Source organism: Penaeus vannamei, chromosome 25, assembly GCF_042767895.1.
Source record: "Penaeus vannamei isolate JL-2024 chromosome 25, ASM4276789v1, whole genome shotgun sequence".
Taxonomy (NCBI): domain Eukaryota; kingdom Metazoa; phylum Arthropoda; class Malacostraca; order Decapoda; family Penaeidae; genus Penaeus; species Penaeus vannamei.
The window spans coordinates 37,469,263-37,489,262 of NC_091573.1; the positions used below are offsets into that span (position 1 = coordinate 37,469,263).

Below are 20,000 nucleotides of genomic sequence, written 5' to 3' on the forward strand. Positions count from 1 at the left end.
ACGAATGTGATTGTGCTCGGGGTCTGAAACTTTCCCAGTCACTTTTGCTATTAAAATCACCTGTGATAAGAATTCCTTTTTGCATTGGTTTCTGAAAATTGTAGCACTTCTTCCAGGCTCTTTAATGTCTCTTGAATTAGGTTTTTTTCTTTTTTTTTTGTGACCATACCAATGTATGAGGTGGCATATATACCTGGCTATTATGTTTACCCTCATTTGTTTCTACCTCAATTACCTTCAGTTTCACTATGAGGTCTTGATTTATTTCTAACCCCTTTGTAATACTTAATTTCCTTGTTAATATTGCTACCTCCCCTTCCATTTCCATCTGCCCTATCTTTTCTCCAAATATTATAGTCTTTGAGTCCTAATGTTACATCATCTATGGAGGGATCCAGTTTGTATTAAGTGATACATATTACATCTGGTTTATTTGTTTCAAATATTGTCATTAGTTCTAGCAACTTCGAAATACCACCAGTATTTCTATAAACTTTTTCTATATAATCTTTCTGTATTTCTTTTGGCTCCAAGGTTAATGTTTGTCTGTCTCTACACTTTCATTCCAATAGTATATTTCCATTGCTTGGAGACTTCTCACCCTCCAGATATTATTTTTTCCTCTTCAGTCCTTTGTTCATTTTTGTTCTTTACTTCTTCCATTTTTTTGCAGTGTTTATCTGTCATCTTTGGTCATATTTTCTCTTATCAAGATTTTCTTATATTCTTCATGGATGGCCAGAACTTTGGCTTTCTTTATTATATCAATTATCATTTGCTTATTGCTTAAAGCAAACAAGAGAAAAAATCTGCTCATTCTATCAGTAAGCCTGGTACCCCCAAAAAATCATGTACATTCTAAGGAGAGGAAAGTTGAATATTTTCTGCTATTTGAAGTAATTTGTGTATTTGTTTTCAATATTCAATTTCCTAAAATAGATGAAAAAAAAAACACTTTTTATATTACATCTTTTAAATAACAGTTTGACTTACAAAAGTGGACAATAACAAGTTCAATGGTTAATGGTGAAAAAACCTTTTATGATTCACATAACATTTGATGAAAAAGAACTGCTCAACACAGCCATGCCAGGAAACCTTTTAATCTTCATCCAAACAATCATGTAGGCAATGATATACAGAAATATGTGGTTTTGGATTCAATGTCCATGTGGTGGCTGCAAAGTAGAAAAGCTTTAAATTTCTCTTTGCAATAAAAAGAAGGAAATTGATGGCCTGATTAGTAAGGATCCAGATTTACATATATGGAAGCAAAATAACAAAACAGACAGATTGGCATAAAATATTGTTTTAATAGAAAATAGAAAATCAAGATATAGTAACATACAAAACACAAGTTACCCATTATATAACCTGTGCCAAGTAATAGAGAAAGAAATGATTACCTCATTTATTTTGAGTACTTTCTCTTGAAGAACTACAGTAATCTTGGAATATTTATTATTCATTATATATATGCATATGTGTGTATGTGTGTGTGTGTGTGTGTGTGTGTGTGTGTGTGTGTGTGTGTGTGTGTGTGTGTGTGTGTGTGTGTGTGTGTGTGTGTGTGTGTGTGTGTGTGTGTGTGTGTGTGTGTGTGTGTGTGTGTGTGTGTGTGTATGTGTGTGTATGTGTGTGTGTGTGTATGTGTGTGTGTGTGTATGTGTGTGTTTGTGTATGTGTGTGTTTGTGTATGTGTGTGTTTGTGTATGTGTGTGTTTGTGTATGTGTGTGTTTGTGTGTGTGTGTGTGTGTGCATGTATGTATTTGTGTTTGTGTGTATTTGTGTATGTGTGTGTTCGTGTATGTGTGTGTTTGTGTGTGTTTGTGCGTGTTTGCGTATGTGTGCGCTTGTGTATATGTTTGTGTGTCTGTGTGGGTTTGTGTATGAGTGTGTGTTTGTGTTTGTGCGTGTTTGTGTATGTGTATGTGTGTGTTTGTGTATGTGTGTGTTTGTGTATGTGTGTGTTTGTGTATGTGTGTGTATGTGTGTTTGTGTATGTGTGTGCTTGTGTATGTGTGTGCTTGTGTATGTGTGTGTTTGTGTATGTGTGCGTTTATGTGTGTGTATGTAACACTGTTACAAATTATTAAAAAGCTTTGAGATTATCAATTTTTTATATTCATTAATTAATACAAAATAGAATATCTACTCAAATTAATATTTCTTAGTGCTATGTGTATTTGTATGTACAAAAAAATCTACTTTATCTTTAGCAGCCTTTAAAATTAGTAACAATTATTGTAAATCACTAGTCCACAAATAGCATAAATTCAAACAGTATAATTTGTATTATCTAATTCAAAATTTATTCTTGCTGCAAAAGGACCATAAGTCTTTCCATTCATAGTTTCAAACCAAATTATTCCGACATCTTGCAGAACTGTATGTCTTGCTGCAGCTTGGCATACTCCTTCAGCAAAGCCTGGAATTTTGGATCAAGTCCACTGTAACCACTCAGCTCATGTCTGAGTCTAGCAAGACTACGCTCAGCATCTGCTGTTCTCTCTTTTACATGTGAGTGAATTGTCTTCAGTGCAGGAATTGACTGACTTGTGTATGTATCCACTAAAATCTCCAGTTCAATACATCTGAAAATGAATGTGTTTTAGAAAGTCCCTCAATGTGACGATTTACATTATCTATTTCTTACCTCTAATCACTATATTGTCTTATTACAAAAAATAGAATCTACTAGGCAATAATGAAATCACAATACTTTATAATTTCCATGAACTAAAACTCCCTAATCATGGGAAATGTGCAACTTACTTCAGCTTCAATATCTGTGCACCCAAGATAATGTTAAGACTCTCAACATGCTGGGCTGGGTAGTGGGATAATCTCTGCTTGGACATGAGGCTCTTCAAAATACTCCCATACTCAAGTAGGAGACCATGCACCTTGAATGTAAAATGTGAACAAAGGTTCATTTGATGTGTATATGATCTGCAATAAAGGGTAAAAGAAAGAACAAAACAAGGATTGAGACAAAGTGCCTTCCCGTTATGGTGTTGACATATGCATGATCTAGCCCACTTCATGTCAACAGAGAGCCACACAGGCTAAGCATTCAAAAAAAATCATTTTATTATGCAACATATCTTCTTATTGGCAGACACTATATGTTGAGATTTATGGTTGAGGGAGACAAAAAACTACAGGAAAAGGGGGTCAAATCTTTGGGATCATTCATTAGTAATGTTGCAGACTCTATTCAAAACTACTGGACAATATAATAAAGCCAATAAATATATGGGCAATTTCTTTTAAAATATGGAGGTGGTTTGCTAAACTGGACAAGGGAAGAAGTTGAATGGACGGACAGAAGAAGTAGGAAACTAATGACAATGTATAAAGTGAGACACCCATAGAGTGACATTGCAAGAATGTATGTACCAAGGTACTAAGGAGGAAGGGGGCTTATTAATTGTGAGAAGTGCATAAAGAGAGAAGAAAATAGCTTGGGCTTGGTATGTAAAGCAAAACAATTAACCAATGCTGAAAGCAGCAAACATAAAAGTGATTATCAAAACAGAAGAGACTGTAAGGCTGGGAGAATTCAAAAGAATGCAGATCAATGTGAAGGAGGAAAAAAGAATGCATTGCCAGTACATCAGAGAAACAGATGAATGCACTGATAAGGATAAGACCTGGGGATGGCTCAAAAATGGTGACTTGAAGCTTCCACAGAAGCATTAATATGTATTGCCTAAGACCAAGCATTAAAAACAAACTACATGAAACATCACGTTGATAACACTTTAGATTCACCTCTATGTAGGTTATGTCAACCATATCATGAATGAACGTAAGATGCTGGCCTAGCAAGAATATAAGAGAAGGAATGATAACATTGTAAGGAATATTCACTGGGAGTTGTGAGAGGAGCTTAATTTAGAAAGAAACAAGTGGTACAAACATAAACCGTAGGGAGTTACAAGAAATGGAACTATTAAGGTATTGTGAAATTTCAACATTCAATGCGACCGTGAGATTGAAGCATGATGACTAAACACTGAGGTGGTAGATGAAGATGCAAAGGAATGCAAAATCATTGATGTAGCAGTGCCGTGGTATTGTCAAGCAAAAGAGCAAGAAAAAATAAAAAAATATGGAGACCTGAAAAGAAAAGCCGCAACCTTATGGGGCACAAAAATGGCAGTTGTTATTGGTGCACTAGGGACAGTATCAGAGAACTTGAACAAATGGATAGATAAAATTGAGATTAATGTGAGACCTGAAGTTCATGAATATGACTTTGAAACCTTTAGTTACTTGTAAGTTGCTTTCAAGGCATAAATTGGAATTCCATCAAATCCAAGACTATACATATAATAATAATAGTAATAATAATAATAATAATAATAGTAATAATAATAATAATAATAATAATAATAATAATAATAATAATAATAACAACAATAACAACAACAATGACAACAGCAATAACAATAATAATAATTATAATCATCATCATCATAGTAACAATAAATTAGAATTCTTAAATTCTACCTTACCTGCTGAAACAGAAAATCTGTTTGAGTGATGCTGTGCATAAGCTTATTCCTGTCACTGACCATCTTCCTGTGCGTGTTCTCTAGCTCTTCTGGGATCTTTGCTACTTCATCTGGATTATAGCTCAGAAAACCTGGAATGCAGATTTGACAAGCAATTGAAAAAATGCAGCTATTCCTCGTTCTTTGTAGAGATACTCATAAATAAATGAAATATAAACTGGGATAATCGTATGTGTAATCACAACAAATCAAAGTAATGACATCAAATTAATGACAGCAAACTTTTATTGCACAAAAAATCTGTTTCTGAAAACAATTTATGCATTATAACTTTTGCATTATTAACCCCAAGCCGACGGGCATGGCATGTACGTACGTGCCACTTACCATTAAGGGTGTTGAATTTAGTAATTGTTTTTCCACAAGTATGGTCAACAATGAGCCAATTATGCAAACTACCTGTCTAACCTGTTTATCCTTTTCCTTGATTTTTGATAATATTTTCTAATATTTCATATTGTTGTTAGCAATGTCAGTAATAATACAGTAAAAAAAAAAGCTTTTCACGTTTTTTTAAGGAAAAGTCAGCTAAGCATTGGCAGAGCCATCTATGTGCAGAAACATTTAACCAAGCATTGCTAAAGGGAATGCATCATTTTTCCGTCGACATTGGGTTAATATACAAAAGGATATGATGTATACTGCCTACTCACCAATAGGGTCATGGAATACTGCTATTCTAACCCATTCCTGTTCAAGTTGCAACTCTAGTGCATTAGCAAGTTCTCTGATGTGTTTTTTTGACACAGTTGTTGCTACACGTGCAAGAACCAAATCTTGAGTGATACCAAAAGTATGCTGTAGAGGTACAAAATTCTATGCATAAATACTAGCAGATTTTGAAGACATATCTATTTTATCATTTTGATTATAGCTAAGATGGCACTCTTCAGCTACAAATTGAAAATAATGTTGTCAAACAATAGTTCATCTTACATTATCATGAATATAGGATAAATTAAGGTTAACAACAGTCCATAAAGATCAAAGTAATCTACACTGGATTTACACTGATTGCCCTACCATTCACTATATCACACATTTTAAAAACACTATTTTATTCAGAACTACATTAATAACAGCTACAGTATTTGCATGTAGTTAATAGCCAGCAAAGTTTAATCATCCTCATGGTATTTATAATAAAAATATGAAACTGATGAGCACATGCTTGGCAAAATGCAAAAGAACACAATATACCATATTTGTATTATTTTAGCAAAATACAGTTCAAAATGCAATGAGGGAATTAAAACAATACCTGTGGTTCCTGTTCATCATATGCATTTTCTGGGCTAACAAGAAGAATGTGATCTTGTAGCTCTGATAAAGTAAGAGCTTCTTGCATTTCTTTCATGCTCTGCAATATAGACACTAAGGATATAGCAACTCTACCTGCATTCATAAAAAATGCTATGAGCTGTTACGTACATTATATGAAAAAAATCTCACTCATTTATTCATATGATCTCAAAAACCTGTATGCCATATGAAAAGCATCAATTAACATATGGCTATCATCTTCTTCCTTGTGTTAGGCAGTGAACTGGGATTGACTTTCAAACATTTCCTACTAACCTGCCCTTTTTCTTTTCCTTCCTCAGCTTGATAAAGTACATCCTGAATGAGGCGGTGCAATGTTGAAACTTCCAAACACTTCTGCCTGGTAATCATAAAGTCAACAGCAATGATTCTCCAGATACAATTTCTTTCTTACAAGTGTAAAATAATAATCTTAAAAAAGAAAGGGAACACCTCAGAAACAGACAAGTTTGACAAAATCTAGTAATATAATAGGAATGAGTATTTTTTCTGCATTTCCAAGTTTGTGGTTTCATTTAAAGAAAATTAATTTTCAGGACTGCAGTCTTATTGCATGACTACATGATAATGTGTACAAAATGTGAAATATAACAAAACAAATAACTATAACAACAAAAGTCCATAGTAGCATCCCAATACCCCATGGGTGTTTCAACAGGTTAAACATACTGTTGTTGTTGTTTTTCTAGGATCATGGTCTGCCCTTGGATAGGATGTTTTCGTTTTGTTGGGTATCCCATATAAACCACAAAAGTCCTATAATACTCAGCTAAACATATTTAGACTCTTCATGCTCAGTGTAAGATAGATAATTTATGATTATTCCCTCAAAATGATAGGCTGTTTTCACACATCTTTTTTCTTGCATTGGGAGGCAGGGGATATGAGGAAGTAATTCTGGTCCTATTTGGCAAGTTTCTTCAATAACAACCTCAAGTCTATCAAAATTTCCAAAATGAAAAAAAAGTTTTCTTCCTAAAGATTCAAGAAAAAAAGTAAATAGGTTAGGTTGGGTTGGCCTGGTAACTGACTCCTTCATGACTGAATAATTCTGGATCCATTTAACTTTAATGAAACAAAACTACAAAGGACAGCGCATGTACCCATGCACTGCAAATACAGGCACAACATCAATGGGTTACGCTAAAAAAATGTTTTTAACAGAATTGTACAAATACAAGGAATAAGATCAATCTTCAAAACAATTCAAAATTACTATATATCTCACCTGGCTTGTTTCATACTATGTGTTGCTTGAGCAAGATGAGAGTATGTGTTCTTACTCATACCCGTTGGCGTAAGTCGGTGTGTTAAGTCCTCCAAGAGGTGAGTCACCTGAGGGTATTTGTTTACATCTTCAGGACTGATGTATGCTGGTAGACTGCCACTCACTGTAATGAAATGAGAAGCAAAATATAATTAATGTCTCGAGATCATTTTCTTATAAAGCACTTACAGTATCTTTCTCTTTTCTTAAGATTATATTTGCCATATTCTTCCTGAATGCACTTGAAAGTTGTTATGATTATTAACTGATGCAGTGGAATCTGAAGTCCAAAATGCTAGTGGTAGTGTCAGGCAAATGTTCTGGTCTCTATTCTTTGGCAGATCTCCACAACACATACTCAGACAAGTTAGTGCATTGACTCATTCTTTACTAGGTAATAAATTACTAGGGAGGTCTTCAAGCTCTATATAGCCAGACTTTATGTGTAGATTTGTTGTCTTAGTTAATGTTCTGATAATCAAGAAAGCCATGCTGATAAGTGCTAGGCAAGTGACAGATCTAATGAAGGAAAAACATTAAGTTTTTTTTCCTCAGTTTGGTTGTTATTTTATGTCTGCCTACCACCTCTTTTACCTAATCATGATGATTTACTCATTTATACATGAACCCAATAAGAACATTTTCCTGAACAAGATTCAATAGTAACATACAAATATGGATTCCTATTAGAGAGTGCATTATCATCATGTGAATCCTGGTGTCTGCGCCCTGATCTGGAGTGCCTGCATATATGCACCCCAGTGCCTTAGCCCAGATTCAGAGTGCTTATATACATGCACCCTAGCATCACTTGGTAAACCATATGAGGTTCCATGAAATCCAGTGGCACATCCAATCATGATAAGGTCATTTTCTAGAACCCATCTGAATCTTGAAAACCATTAGATTTGGTATCAATGGATTTCTATCAATATCTGCCTGCCCCCCCAGGGCATCTTACTGGTTAGATGTGGTGGAGACTTTGCATTCCAAAATCCAGATGTGGTGGGGTTATAATCCCCACATAAGAGAGGTCTTGGGAGGCACTGTCCTTACAGTGGCAGAAATACATAAATACCATGTCATCTTACCCCAGACTGGAAAGTTTGATCTGCGCAACAAAGATCTTCACTGTGCAAAACGGGAGGATTACATAGCACCAGCCGTGCAAATGCAAATACAAAGGCCTACAAGTTGCCAGCAGCTCACAAATAATTATATCAGCACTCCTATGGCCACAAAGTCTGTTTATTTCATTTAATGACAACGAGATGAATCACAACAAATATAACACATTAGCCAATAAATGTGATAATGAATAGACTTTATGGGAATGTAAATTGACACTTCCAGTCCGGAAAGTTTATGTCCAAAATTTGTGGAAGTTAATAAAAGTATCTGTGCACAGATATCTTCCAGCTACGCATTTTTAAGAAAGATATTTGTCATAAGCCACACAGGTACAAGCTTTCCAATATGGATCTGACCATGACGTTTGCCAATGAAATTCATACCCTCCCTATCAATCAGGTCTTGGTACTGTCACTGCATTGACAAAGCATCATCTGTGTCTTTTGCACTGTTTTTTGCAAAGAAATACCATTTTACTTCTATTACTAATACCATAACATACTCATTTTGATTCCCTTCTTTCATCTCCATCTCTGTTCAAAGTAACAAACGTATCCATGAGATTCTAAAGAATTTAATATTTCATCAAAAGCCATGCATCCCTAAAGCCTTGAATCTATTATGTCCCTTACGTTGGTTTGACAATTCTTCAGCCGATATTATTGGCGAGTCAGAGCGCTTCATGGTAGCGATTTTTGGTTCCTTTGCACGAAAACAACCATTAAATTATAAATAACACTTCTCTATTGTCCTTCTTTTTTTCCATAAAGGCCTTCAGACTTCAATGAAACGCTTATATCGCCTGCGACTTCTCGGCAAGTGCTTGGTGCAAGGTATCCTCTCTTCAAAATTTTGAAAAGTGGGTGCCATTTGTTTATGTTGGCGACGAGCTTATATATATATTATTTAGTAGATTTCACTTAGGTCGATTTCAACGTTCCCCTGATAAACTAATTTATCTACAGTGCAACGAATTAAATTAGTATGCCATTTCTGCTGAATATTTATTTTGTTTAAGCCTTTGATCCCTTACAAAGAAATTTTGTAGCAAAGTATAAAGTCTCAGCCAAAATAATTAGAAAAAAATATATTACTACTAATTATCATATGAATCTATTATAAGCTTCAGGTTAAGAATATAATATTGTTATTATATAAACAAGTATAGGTCACAATATAACCAGTTTGATCAAATATTAAAATTAAGTATCCAGGATTCACCGCTTGAGGACGACGGACTCGAACTGAGTTGTTAGTAATGTCGAGTCGGAAAGGCCGTTTCTTCGGGGACGCGGCGAGTTAAGAGGAATTTCACCCAGGATAGCCTAAAAATGCCATCTGAACTCTCGTAAATTGGTAAGACGAGTTGATAAGTGTGTTTGGAATATGGCTGAATATATACTTTGGCTAAAGGAAGAGAACTGCCTTCAAAAAGTCCATTTATCAAAGTTGGACCCAGAAGAGGACATCAGTCTTGGTTTCGGGAGTAAAGTGCCTTCCGTGCAAGTGAAATTTTTTGCTGTTTGTATATTTGGTTGACTTTAGGTTGAGACACTTTGGCGTCTTCCGGAAGGTGAGGTTACTGAGCAGGGTTACGATAAATAAAGTTCGTATTTCCAGTGAAAAGTGAAAAATACGGTATTGACATCGTGTATATTGCACTACTGTAATGCAATGAGTAAATATGTAAGATTGATGTTGTTCTCGGTAGTGTAGTGTTTTTTATGTATTGATTTATAACTTTATGTAGAGAAAAGTTATCATATTGATGCTCGTAAAACTTTGGGCCGAAAATGACCCAGCATTTGATAATATGCTAACAAACCATTGGGAATCATGTGAATACAGTATTTTATAATTTACTATCACATACTTTTGTACATGTTTTATTTATTACTACATGTTGAATAGCAGTAATTTTAGAATAAATCTCTATCTTAAAATCTAACAAATTTAGTTAGGTGGATTCCTTTTGATCTCAATTGTACATTTTAAAGTATTTTTAGTTGTAAAATCTCCATCACATCTTACCAGCAAAACTATCCAGACTGATCTGAGCAACAGTAAGATCATGACTCAGCAGAAATGAATAATGTGGTGTAAACATCTTTCACTGTTCACTCCATCAAAAGTTGTACATGTTATTGGGGTTTCCAGCCATTCATGTTATGCATAGGTATTGGTTCCACTAACCACTACTGCTACTACATTTGGTTTACAGACAATGATAGAATTCCATTATTAGATTTACTAACTTCGGTTAATCATATTTTTGCAGCTGCTCCTATTTTGTTTTTCCCCCTCTTTTCCTCTTGCCCCATTCAGTCAAGTAGAACCCATGGGGAATTGGGGATAGGGGGGAGACACACCCACCTTCGCAAACCCCGTCTCCTCTAGGGCATCTCTTTACCTTTCCAGACCCTCTTCTGTGATGTTTTCCTATCAGAAACAAGTCCCCAGATCTCTCTTCCCCTGGGGTATTTAGTTTTTCCTGATTTACCACACCAGAAGCCTTGTTTTTTTTTTGTTTGTTTTTTATCTAAGCTTCAATCATTGCAATTCAGGTAATGTATTCTTAAGTATGACCACTCAAAGGATCTGTATAAAGATAGTTTATTTTCTCTGAAATTTAACATAAATCTAGCAGGTTTCATGTTCATTCATGCAATGCCATATTAATTCTTCCAAGGCAAATCTTGGCTCGGGATTATATATATTAATAAATGTATTTGTGTGTCTGTGTGTGTGTATATATGTAGCTATATATATATATATATATATATATATATATATATATATATATATATATATATATATATATATATATATATATATATATATATATACATATATATATATATTATATGTATATATATTATATATATATTATATATATATATATAATATATACATATATATACATATATATATATATATATATATATATTATATATATATATATATTATATATATATTATATATATATATATATATATATATATATATATATATATATTGTACATATTTTCATATATGTATTATATATAGTTTCATAACAGCAGAGTGAGAGCTGTAGTTTTTACTTTGATGCTTATCAACTGGTGACATGCCCCACATTCTACAGGTTAATTTAAAAGGGGTGCACTAAGGATAATGACAATATAATGCTCATTTGTGATATGTTTTCCTGCGCTATGATTAATTTACATGTACTGTACATATCCTTTAACCCAATACATTAGGTTAAACATGCTTTAGCAGGAAAATAGTGTATTGATAAAAGGGGCAACCAGGAATTTCATGTTGCCTAATGAGACCCTCCTTCGAGGAGACTGGCATTTTTAACTGACAATTATTACCAACTCAGAACTATTGTTTATGACATCAGGTTAGATTGAGCAGCTTACTCTAGGAGAAGGATTTCACCTTCCTACGTCTTCTGTTCACCTTATCAGAAGACTATGAAAGTCTGTACAACCTTTTACTTGGCTGGCCTTATATGAGTGGGTTTGTTGGTGACAGGCACATACAAATCCTGTTTGAGGACTCAGTCTTTGAGCATAATGTAGATGTGTAGTTTTGCCAAAGGATTTACATTAAAAGTAATCTTAGACAAATAATGTAAATCCTATGGATAATTCTATAAAACTCTAGGAAGGGGTAGTCATAAATTTAGCCAAATATTTATTTATATGAGTGAACCCTAGATCATGAAAAGATTCTTCAAAATGATTGCATTAAGAAAAACATATAAACATATATTTTAGTAATTATGAGATTAGTAGTCTTACTATTAATTGCTCAGACTACAACTTCTTCCTCTTTTCAAGTGTGCCTCTTTACTACCATTTTTCTCATCTTATGCAGGTTGCCATTGCAGCTGAGCAGAGATGGCGCCAACACCAACTCCAGCCCCTCTGGAGAGTGGGAGTGGAGGTGGCCCCATGGAGACTGTGGGGTCAATGGGGGGCCAGATGGGAACCATATCCTTAGGGGTTCTCATTCAGTATATTAACCAGAGAACCTATTCAGATCTGCTCAATTTAGCAGAAATGTAAGTTATTCATGATTTTCTGTATACATAAATATCTTTTTTAAAAAGATTATCAGCAGGACTTACTAGTAGGATTTAATTTCATCTTCAACAGTGTTAGTCAAAACTTATTAGATTTTTTCATAGTTTACTGATGTTTGCACTTACATGAACATTATTCAAATTCATGCTGTAGATTCTTAATTGTATGGAGTTAGAGTTACAGTCTTCTTGATAGTAAGACTAATATTGAGCCTTCTCTCTTTCAGTTTGCCTAGGAAAAGTGATTTAGAAAAGAAGATAGACATAGTTCAATATGCCCAACGGACTAGACAGCTTTATGTTCGTCTCTTGGCCTTGGTCAAATGGGCAGCCAGTGCTTCAAAAGTGGATAAATGCTGTGTAAGTCAATTATCTTTATTTGTTATTAATACTTCAAAACTTTGAAAATTATTGTAAATTTGTTATTCTCAAGTATTTAAGTCTACTGTATGTTACCGAGATTTAAGAGATGAAATTGTTCTTTTTCAGCATATTATGGCACTGTTGGAAAAGCAAAATAATCTCTTTACCTACACAGCTGATAAGCTGTACCACATGACCAAAGAAAACTTAGTATGTGCTCGTCTTCCTCACTTTCACATCCCAGCTGCTGTAGAAACACTCACTACTGGTAAGGAAATCATAGTTAACATATTGGAAGACTATTGTACAGTGTTTTAGAAATGCATTTGTACTATTATCTAAAAGCTTTATATTAAGTGGTATTTAAGTCTTTCTGCTATTTTTTAGGATGTGTCTTTGAAACGGTGTTATTTCGTCATTTTTACAGATACGTGATATTGTAAGTAATAAATTGTTATTGTTCCAGGTTCATATGACAGGTTACCATTAACCATACGGCAGCGTATCCTTCCACCAGAGCCAATCACCGCATTGGAACGCAAACAAACACTAACTCGGTTGGAACAGATCATTCAGCATCGTTTGGTTACAACTGAGCTTCCACCACAAATGAGGACAAGCAGAGTCAGCATTTTACATCTTCTGTTGGACATTAGTTAGACTTGGAGTGAAAAATATTTTATGGAAAAGAACTCTTTTTTACAAGTGTCTTGAAAATTTGGGACACCTTTTATTTAGGCTTAACAAAATATTACAACCTTTAGTATTAGACACATTACATCAAAGCCATAGGTATCCTTTAGTGTGAAGAAAAGGTTATATGCATTTTCTAAACTTCAAGAATTTTTTTTTTTAATGATAAAAATGATTTAATATCTTTCATCAGTGATTTTTATCATTCTTTTGCAGATTGAAAATGGTCGTGTAAAGTTCACCGTGGAGCATGAGTTTGAAGTTAGTCTCACTCTCATGGGAGATAGCATAACTGAGCCTTGGAGGCTTCTGGAAATTGAAATTCTGGTTGAAGACAAGGAAACTGGGGATGGCAAAGCTCTTGTTCATCGAAGACAGGTTAGCATGAACATGTAGATATTAGAAAGGGAGTCCTTTCATGTTTGTTAGCTTGGATTGTTTGTTGGTTTATAGATAGCTGGCTCTCATTAGTTATCTAAATTGTTTTGTTTTTACTCTATCTTCCAGGTACTATTTATTCATCACCTCATTCAGTCAAGATTACAGGACAACCCAAAACCTTTACATGAGACCTACATGGTTCTACACTCTTTCTGTCAGGCATTGCAACTGGAGGTCCTTTTTGTGCAAACACAGAAGGTGAGTTTTATTTTTTCTGTAAAAGTATTTGCCTACAGGAAAAAATATTTTTTGTTTGTCAGCCTGTGAAAGTGACCTATATTTATCATGGTTATATTTGTTTCTAGCTCTTGGAGGACAGACTGGACTTCCACATTCGTATTGAGGAATACTTACAAGGAAGGTCCCTCACCTTGACCTACTGGAGAGAGTTGACACAGCGTGATCCCTCAGCTCAGTTAGGATACAGACTCACTGTACAGGTTGATCCTACAGAGCCCTCAAAGCCACTAATGGTGTTGCATACACCATCCTTAGGATCTAAGGTAATTCACATTGACTACTTTTAAATATTTGTAGAAAGAGTAATCCTAAGTATAGATAGACTAGCCAATAAAAAGATACCATTTTTATTTGTGTTCTGGAATTACTTTGAATATGATTTATAATCAGAATGAATTTGGAGAGAAAGAACAACATTCACCAATTATGTTGAATATAACAAGGCTTTTTAGTTTTGGGAATTTCAGTTATCACCCAGTAAAAATTCCTTATGAACAGTGCAGATCTAGGTCTCATAGATACTTCTACCATTTTGTCTATTGTAGGCTTATTTTAAATGTTTTTACAGGAATCGGAGATTGCTGAACGTGCTATCCGTAGTGACCACTTGTCAATTGAGAGATTATTAGTTCATACAATTTATCTAAGGACAAAGATTCGGCTTTCTGAACTGAAGCAAGAAATGGATTCTAAGCTAGGAAATGATGCTGAAAAATGTAAGTATATATATTTATGATAATATTTTAGAGCCTTTTGGTCAGACATTTTCTGTTCTTTTGAGGATCATGAAATGACATTTTCTTGGTGGCATTAGATTAAAAGGCAAACTAATAATTTTGCAGGTCAGCTTAGTGGATCTCCAGCAGTGCTTCATGTGCCCATCCTCCAACCAAATCTAAGATCTGAACAGCTGTTAATCACTGTGGACACTCACACAGGGGTGCTTTTACCTCACATCCCACAGTATGACAACTGCCACATAATTTCAGACTTGCAAAGTGCTCTGAACCATGACAAATCAAAAGTGGATGATTTGATCTCAGAACTCAGGTCAGATGTTTGAACTATTTGTTGGATATGTTTTAAGCTTCAGGTTTTACATTCTCAAATATTACTTTTATCATTGTTTATTGGAATGGTTGCTCCTTGTACAAGTTCAAAGATTTTTTAAAATGTAATGAATTCATTTAGAAAATAAATCTGAACATATCCTTCCATACAGATCATTCAGAAAATAATAGGTGTTCTTTTCTGCATTTATTTTTTAATTTAGTTTTATTTTTGCTTTTATTATTATTATTTCTATAGTTAGATATGTATATGCATCTTTATAAATAATCAAAATCTGTTTGTCCTAATGCAGATACTGGCTCATGGTACGTCGCACAGAAAAAACCCTGCAGCATCTTCCGGCAACAGCCCATGAACGTCTGCCTCTCATGTATTTTGCCACACATCCACTAAATTCCCTTGGCAAGCACAAGGTCTTTATTACATTCCACAAACATCCTGGATATGTTGTGGTAAGTGTTTTTTCTTTCTTTCTTTCTTTCTTTCTCTCTTATTGTTAGCTGCACTTGAATCTCATATGTCTTTTAAGATTTTTATTAAGAGACTGGTTTGATGATCTATACAGATTGTAGAGTTCTGTGAGAAAGAAGGAAGTCCATGTGAAATAGAGCAAAGCCTCTATTTTATGGTAGTCAAACAAGCAAGTATTGAGGACAACCCAAATGATGACACAGTGCAAACAGCACTGCCCAAGTCTTACATGCGGGCATATGACCTTGTGAAACTGGATTCTTTTGTGTGCACACATGGACCTTCTACCAAAGTTGATGGTAAGTAAAAACCCATTGTAGTAAAGTGTTGCCTTAACATAAGTTTCTTTTGTGGCATTTTGGAAAATGGCAAAACACTGTGTTGATGCTATGGTAGAAAAACCCTTTGTACACAAACATATTTTATGGAAAAGTGAGACAACAGTTTAAAGATCATCCTGAATTTCATCGTCTGTAGATGAAATCCAGATTTTGGGTTCAGTTTGTTTTTTCTACCATAGTTTTTTGGAATTCATTAAATTATAAGGTCTTCACCATATTTCTTATGATTATTAATGTTAAAGTTATAGAGCCAGGAGAAAGAGCCTTGGGAGGTAAGAGAAAACTACAGCAGCGAGCAGAGCCAGCTAGCAAGAGAGTCAAGGTGCCAGCCTACTTCTTGCCAGATGTAGCCCAATGTGTTGCTATGAGTGATATGAAACTACCTCTTACACACTTATCACTCAAGGTAAAGAAATTCTCTTTTGATAGATATTTAAGACTTCTTATAACCTTTATCGGGCAAGTGACCATATATGATCACTTAAATACATGTATGTAAATGAGGTAATTAAGATGTGTGCCCGGTAAAGGGTTAATACCTCTTGCTGCTGATATGATATGTGACAAATTGTATATTTTTATTACAATCTCGAGTTTAATGTTCGTACCATTTTCCATAGCTTCGTGAAAGGAGTGTGTTCAACACTGGAGAACAAGTAGAGGAAGGCGGTATGGGAGTGCTTCTACGATTGATTGATCTGCCATCAGTTGAAGGCTTATCTTCTGACACTGTGATAGCTTTAAGAAAAAACCTTCTCTCTTCTTCCATCAGAATTCAAGTTCCGGTAAGAACTATATTCATGGTTGTGGAATTTATATGAATTTAGAAATAGATGTCTCAATTTACGTGATTTTGTATTTGCTAATAAAGAATATAACTATATATCTTTTCAGCAATTCAAAGGTTCTCGGGTCTTTGGAATGGAGTACCTGTTTACAAACTGCCCTGTGACAAGCCAGCACTCTCGTGAGCAAGGACCACGTCGTGCAGCATACTTTACCTATGAAGTAACAGAAAATGTGAACAGTACAGTAGATGCCATATTGGCGGATTGGACTGTTATCTCACAGCTGTATCAGCTGGTTCTCACATTTGCAGCTCATCTGTCAGCTTCCAGAGGTATAATGAATTCTAAATATGATTTCTTTCAAATTTATAACAAAAGTATTAGTTGCTTATTCTATTCCTTTATTTTATTGATATACACTTTATTGTCCATTTGCAGCTGGTGTTGAATCAGCTGGAAGTAGCAGTAGCTGCAGTAGCAGTGGGGCTAACCCTAAAAGCTTAAGCGAGATGGTGCGAGTGAAGTCATTCAACTACAAAAGCATGACTCTTGCTTATGGCCCCAGCTATGATGCGTTTGTTATCATAAGATACAATGCAGAAAAGAAGGCCTTCACTTTAAGCTTTGGTAAGTTTTTTTTTTTTTTACATAAATATATTTGCATTTTCACTTGATGAAGTCTAGTATCAAGAATATTCATTAAATAATTGCACTGAAGTTTAGCCCATTAATGCTGGGTTTATGAACTGGCCATTGTTTACACACTGAGGTTTCACGTGTGCCTGTTCACCAAGGAGTCATTTACTAGGCTTCCCTAATCTCACTTGTTTATCCCATTCCATGAATTTTCAGGATAAAAATTTCATATCAGTATTATTGTTATTGTTATTGTTACCATGGTGATGATGATATTTATTATTATTGCTATTATTATTATTATTTTTGATATTGCTCTTATTTTGTTATTTTTATTGTTGTTGGTATCATCCTCTTCAGTGAAATTGTTATATCATTATTAATGGTATTAATAAAGAACTTTCCTTCACAAAAAAATAATGGAATCGACTAAATAGGCGAGGTCAGGGAGATCTGATTGACTCTGGTGACCAAGCGCTCCTAGATCCAACTGTGCATTAACAAAATCAGTGAAACAAAACCAAAGGATTATTCTTTATAGTGCCTTATGATTCATGCATGTATTTCATCATTTACAATTTTGTTTCAGGTATGAGTGGGGAGGGAGTGTGGGCTACAAACCCTCACACAGTCATGCAGGACCAGTTGCAGGACCTAGTCAACCACCGAGGCCACATGGGACTAGTGGACTTGGCCACAACATTGCATCATACATATCAGCCTCTCTTAGCAATATCCAAACTTTCACCAACACTTCATCTTGGAGTTATTGACAAGGTAGTCTGATATCTTACACTTCCTTTAATGAAATGATTACATGGTATTTCTTGATATGTCATTAGCAAATATTAGTTCATATGATCAAAGATTGGAAAACAAAATATTGAGGGTAGCAAGAATTATATAAGAACATACTTTCACTTCAATGTTTACCAACAGAGACAGCAACCTATCAAGAACCTGACAGTTCTACCACAGTCACCAACACGTGTCAGTATTGTGTATCGCAACATTTACTGTTTAAATGTTGACATGCTTCCTAATGGGCTTGTTGCAATAAGAGATGGAGCATTCAGCAGCTTTGAAACTTCAAAATTGATAGAAGAATTTATCCCAGTTCAAGGACTGAAGGTAAGTTGGCAGTTATTTTGTATTTAATCTTGACATTTTTTAATTTATTATTTTTATCAGCAAAATTTTATGTTCTTGAGAGTACAATTATTTAAAGGATGGCCCAACTAACCTCAGACAAGGGTCACCTTACTTAACCTTTATGTTAGACCTAAAACAACTCAGTTGAACATACCCTGAAATTGTATACATTATAATGTAATAAGCCTATACTTAATGACAATGCATAGATAAAGTATCACCAATAGCATTTACAGTATATTGTTATCATATCCCATATTAGAACTAATGTTAACCAACAAGCTTTCTAGTATAGATGCCAGAACAATCTATCTATTGAATTTTCATATTAGATATTTGTTTCCCAGCTTAATGAGAATTAACTTTGAGCTAAATTTCAAAGTGTATTTATATCATGTTGATTTCATCTTTGCAGGCATTCCTCAGCAAATATGTAGATGAAACTGCTATCAACAGAAGAAGATCACAGTCAGAAGATGATAATCCTCCAACACCAATACCCTTGGATGACAACCCTTGGCCCACACCAAAGGCTGCTTCTCCTGCTCGTCATGGCCCCATGACTCCACCCATCTCTTCCAACCCACACACGCCAGCCAGCCCTCACCCAGTGGGCATGACCCAGGTTTGTGATATCTGAACTTGGTTCTTTTTATATTTGTAGGTGAAATATATTGATAAGAGTGATAGATTCATGAAACATTTTGATTTTTTATTATTTTTATTCAGTAATATATGGATTTATATATATATATTTCCCCCCCCCCTCATTTCAGACAAGTGGACATGGAGGCTTTGTGTCAAGTCCTGCAACAAGTGGCTTCTCTCTTGCTTCTCCACCTTCTCTACCAGGGATGAATCCTTCTCCTGCAATGTTGCCTCATCAGTCACCCAGTTCAGGATTCTTAGGGGCAAATTCTCCCTCTGCACCTCAGTACAATGTTGCATCACCTGTTGGGTTCCTTGCACCTTCTCCATTGGGTCCTCACTCTGTACCTATGCATTCTCCAGCTTCTGCACTCATGCAGGGCCCAGGTTAGCAATCCTTGTTTTTGAAATGTTATTTATTGAAAGTAGTTTGTTGATATGATTGGAAAGATCAAAAGCTTCTAAAACACAGACATTTCAGAACTATAAAGTAAAAACTGTTAACAGAATTGATCAGCGTCTCAGTCTGAACCTTCATGTGTATAGACATTGCAAGACCATTCATTTCTAGCTGGTAATTTGGAATCACCGTGTTAGATATATTATTTTATAGGTCCAACCTTAGTAATATGCAGGCAAGCATCAAATTTTTCTCCTCAGTACAGTCAAACAGGTTTTTTCAATCTACTGAACATTATTACAAGGTCATGAAATTGTGAGGATTATGATACTAGTTGTAATCTAGTGAAATTTCACATTATGAAACTACCATTTTT

At 34.8% G+C, this 20,000-nt stretch overlaps 2 protein-coding genes across 3 annotated transcripts in view; one reads left to right on the forward strand and one right to left on the reverse strand.

Annotated features, from left to right (window-relative positions):
• Window positions 1-1,915: 1,915 nt before the first annotated feature.
• On the reverse strand, window positions 1,916-9,169 carry LOC113813680 (HAUS augmin-like complex subunit 4). Its single transcript, XM_027365711.2, has 8 exons — window positions 8,938-9,169; window positions 7,136-7,298; window positions 6,163-6,247; window positions 5,846-5,944; window positions 5,238-5,382; window positions 4,525-4,655; window positions 2,777-2,907; window positions 1,916-2,595 (listed from the first exon to the last, which is right to left on the reverse strand). Exons 1-8 carry the CDS (start codon window positions 8,987-8,989, stop codon window positions 2,367-2,369), a joined length of 1,035 nt encoding a protein of 344 aa, XP_027221512.1. The 5' UTR covers window positions 8,990-9,169; the 3' UTR covers window positions 1,916-2,366.
• A 374-nt stretch (window positions 9,170-9,543) lies between these two features.
• The window catches only part of MED14 (mediator complex subunit 14), a 24,840-nt gene continuing 14,383 nt past the window's right edge, over window positions 9,544-20,000 (forward strand). The window contains exons 1-20 of one of the 2 annotated variants that reach the window (XM_070139560.1): window positions 9,544-9,661; window positions 12,173-12,359; window positions 12,608-12,740; window positions 12,870-13,011; window positions 13,210-13,367; window positions 13,653-13,814; window positions 13,944-14,075; window positions 14,183-14,380; window positions 14,686-14,833; window positions 14,960-15,167; window positions 15,481-15,640; window positions 15,754-15,958; window positions 16,243-16,406; window positions 16,621-16,785; window positions 16,895-17,120; window positions 17,227-17,415; window positions 18,014-18,201; window positions 18,364-18,555; window positions 18,992-19,201; window positions 19,353-19,611. In XM_070139560.1, the coding sequence (XP_069995661.1) occupies window positions 12,196-12,359; window positions 12,608-12,740; window positions 12,870-13,011; window positions 13,210-13,367; window positions 13,653-13,814; window positions 13,944-14,075; window positions 14,183-14,380; window positions 14,686-14,833; window positions 14,960-15,167; window positions 15,481-15,640; window positions 15,754-15,958; window positions 16,243-16,406; window positions 16,621-16,785; window positions 16,895-17,120; window positions 17,227-17,415; window positions 18,014-18,201; window positions 18,364-18,555; window positions 18,992-19,201; window positions 19,353-19,611 (3,403 nt within the window). In that variant the 5' untranslated portion in view covers window positions 9,544-9,661; window positions 12,173-12,195. The remainder of the gene's footprint in view (window positions 9,662-12,172; window positions 12,360-12,607; window positions 12,741-12,869; window positions 13,012-13,209; window positions 13,368-13,652; window positions 13,815-13,943; window positions 14,076-14,182; window positions 14,381-14,685; window positions 14,834-14,959; window positions 15,168-15,480; window positions 15,641-15,753; window positions 15,959-16,242; window positions 16,407-16,620; window positions 16,786-16,894; window positions 17,121-17,226; window positions 17,416-18,013; window positions 18,202-18,363; window positions 18,556-18,991; window positions 19,202-19,352; window positions 19,612-20,000) is intronic. The other variant, XM_070139562.1, reaches the window with a different exon arrangement.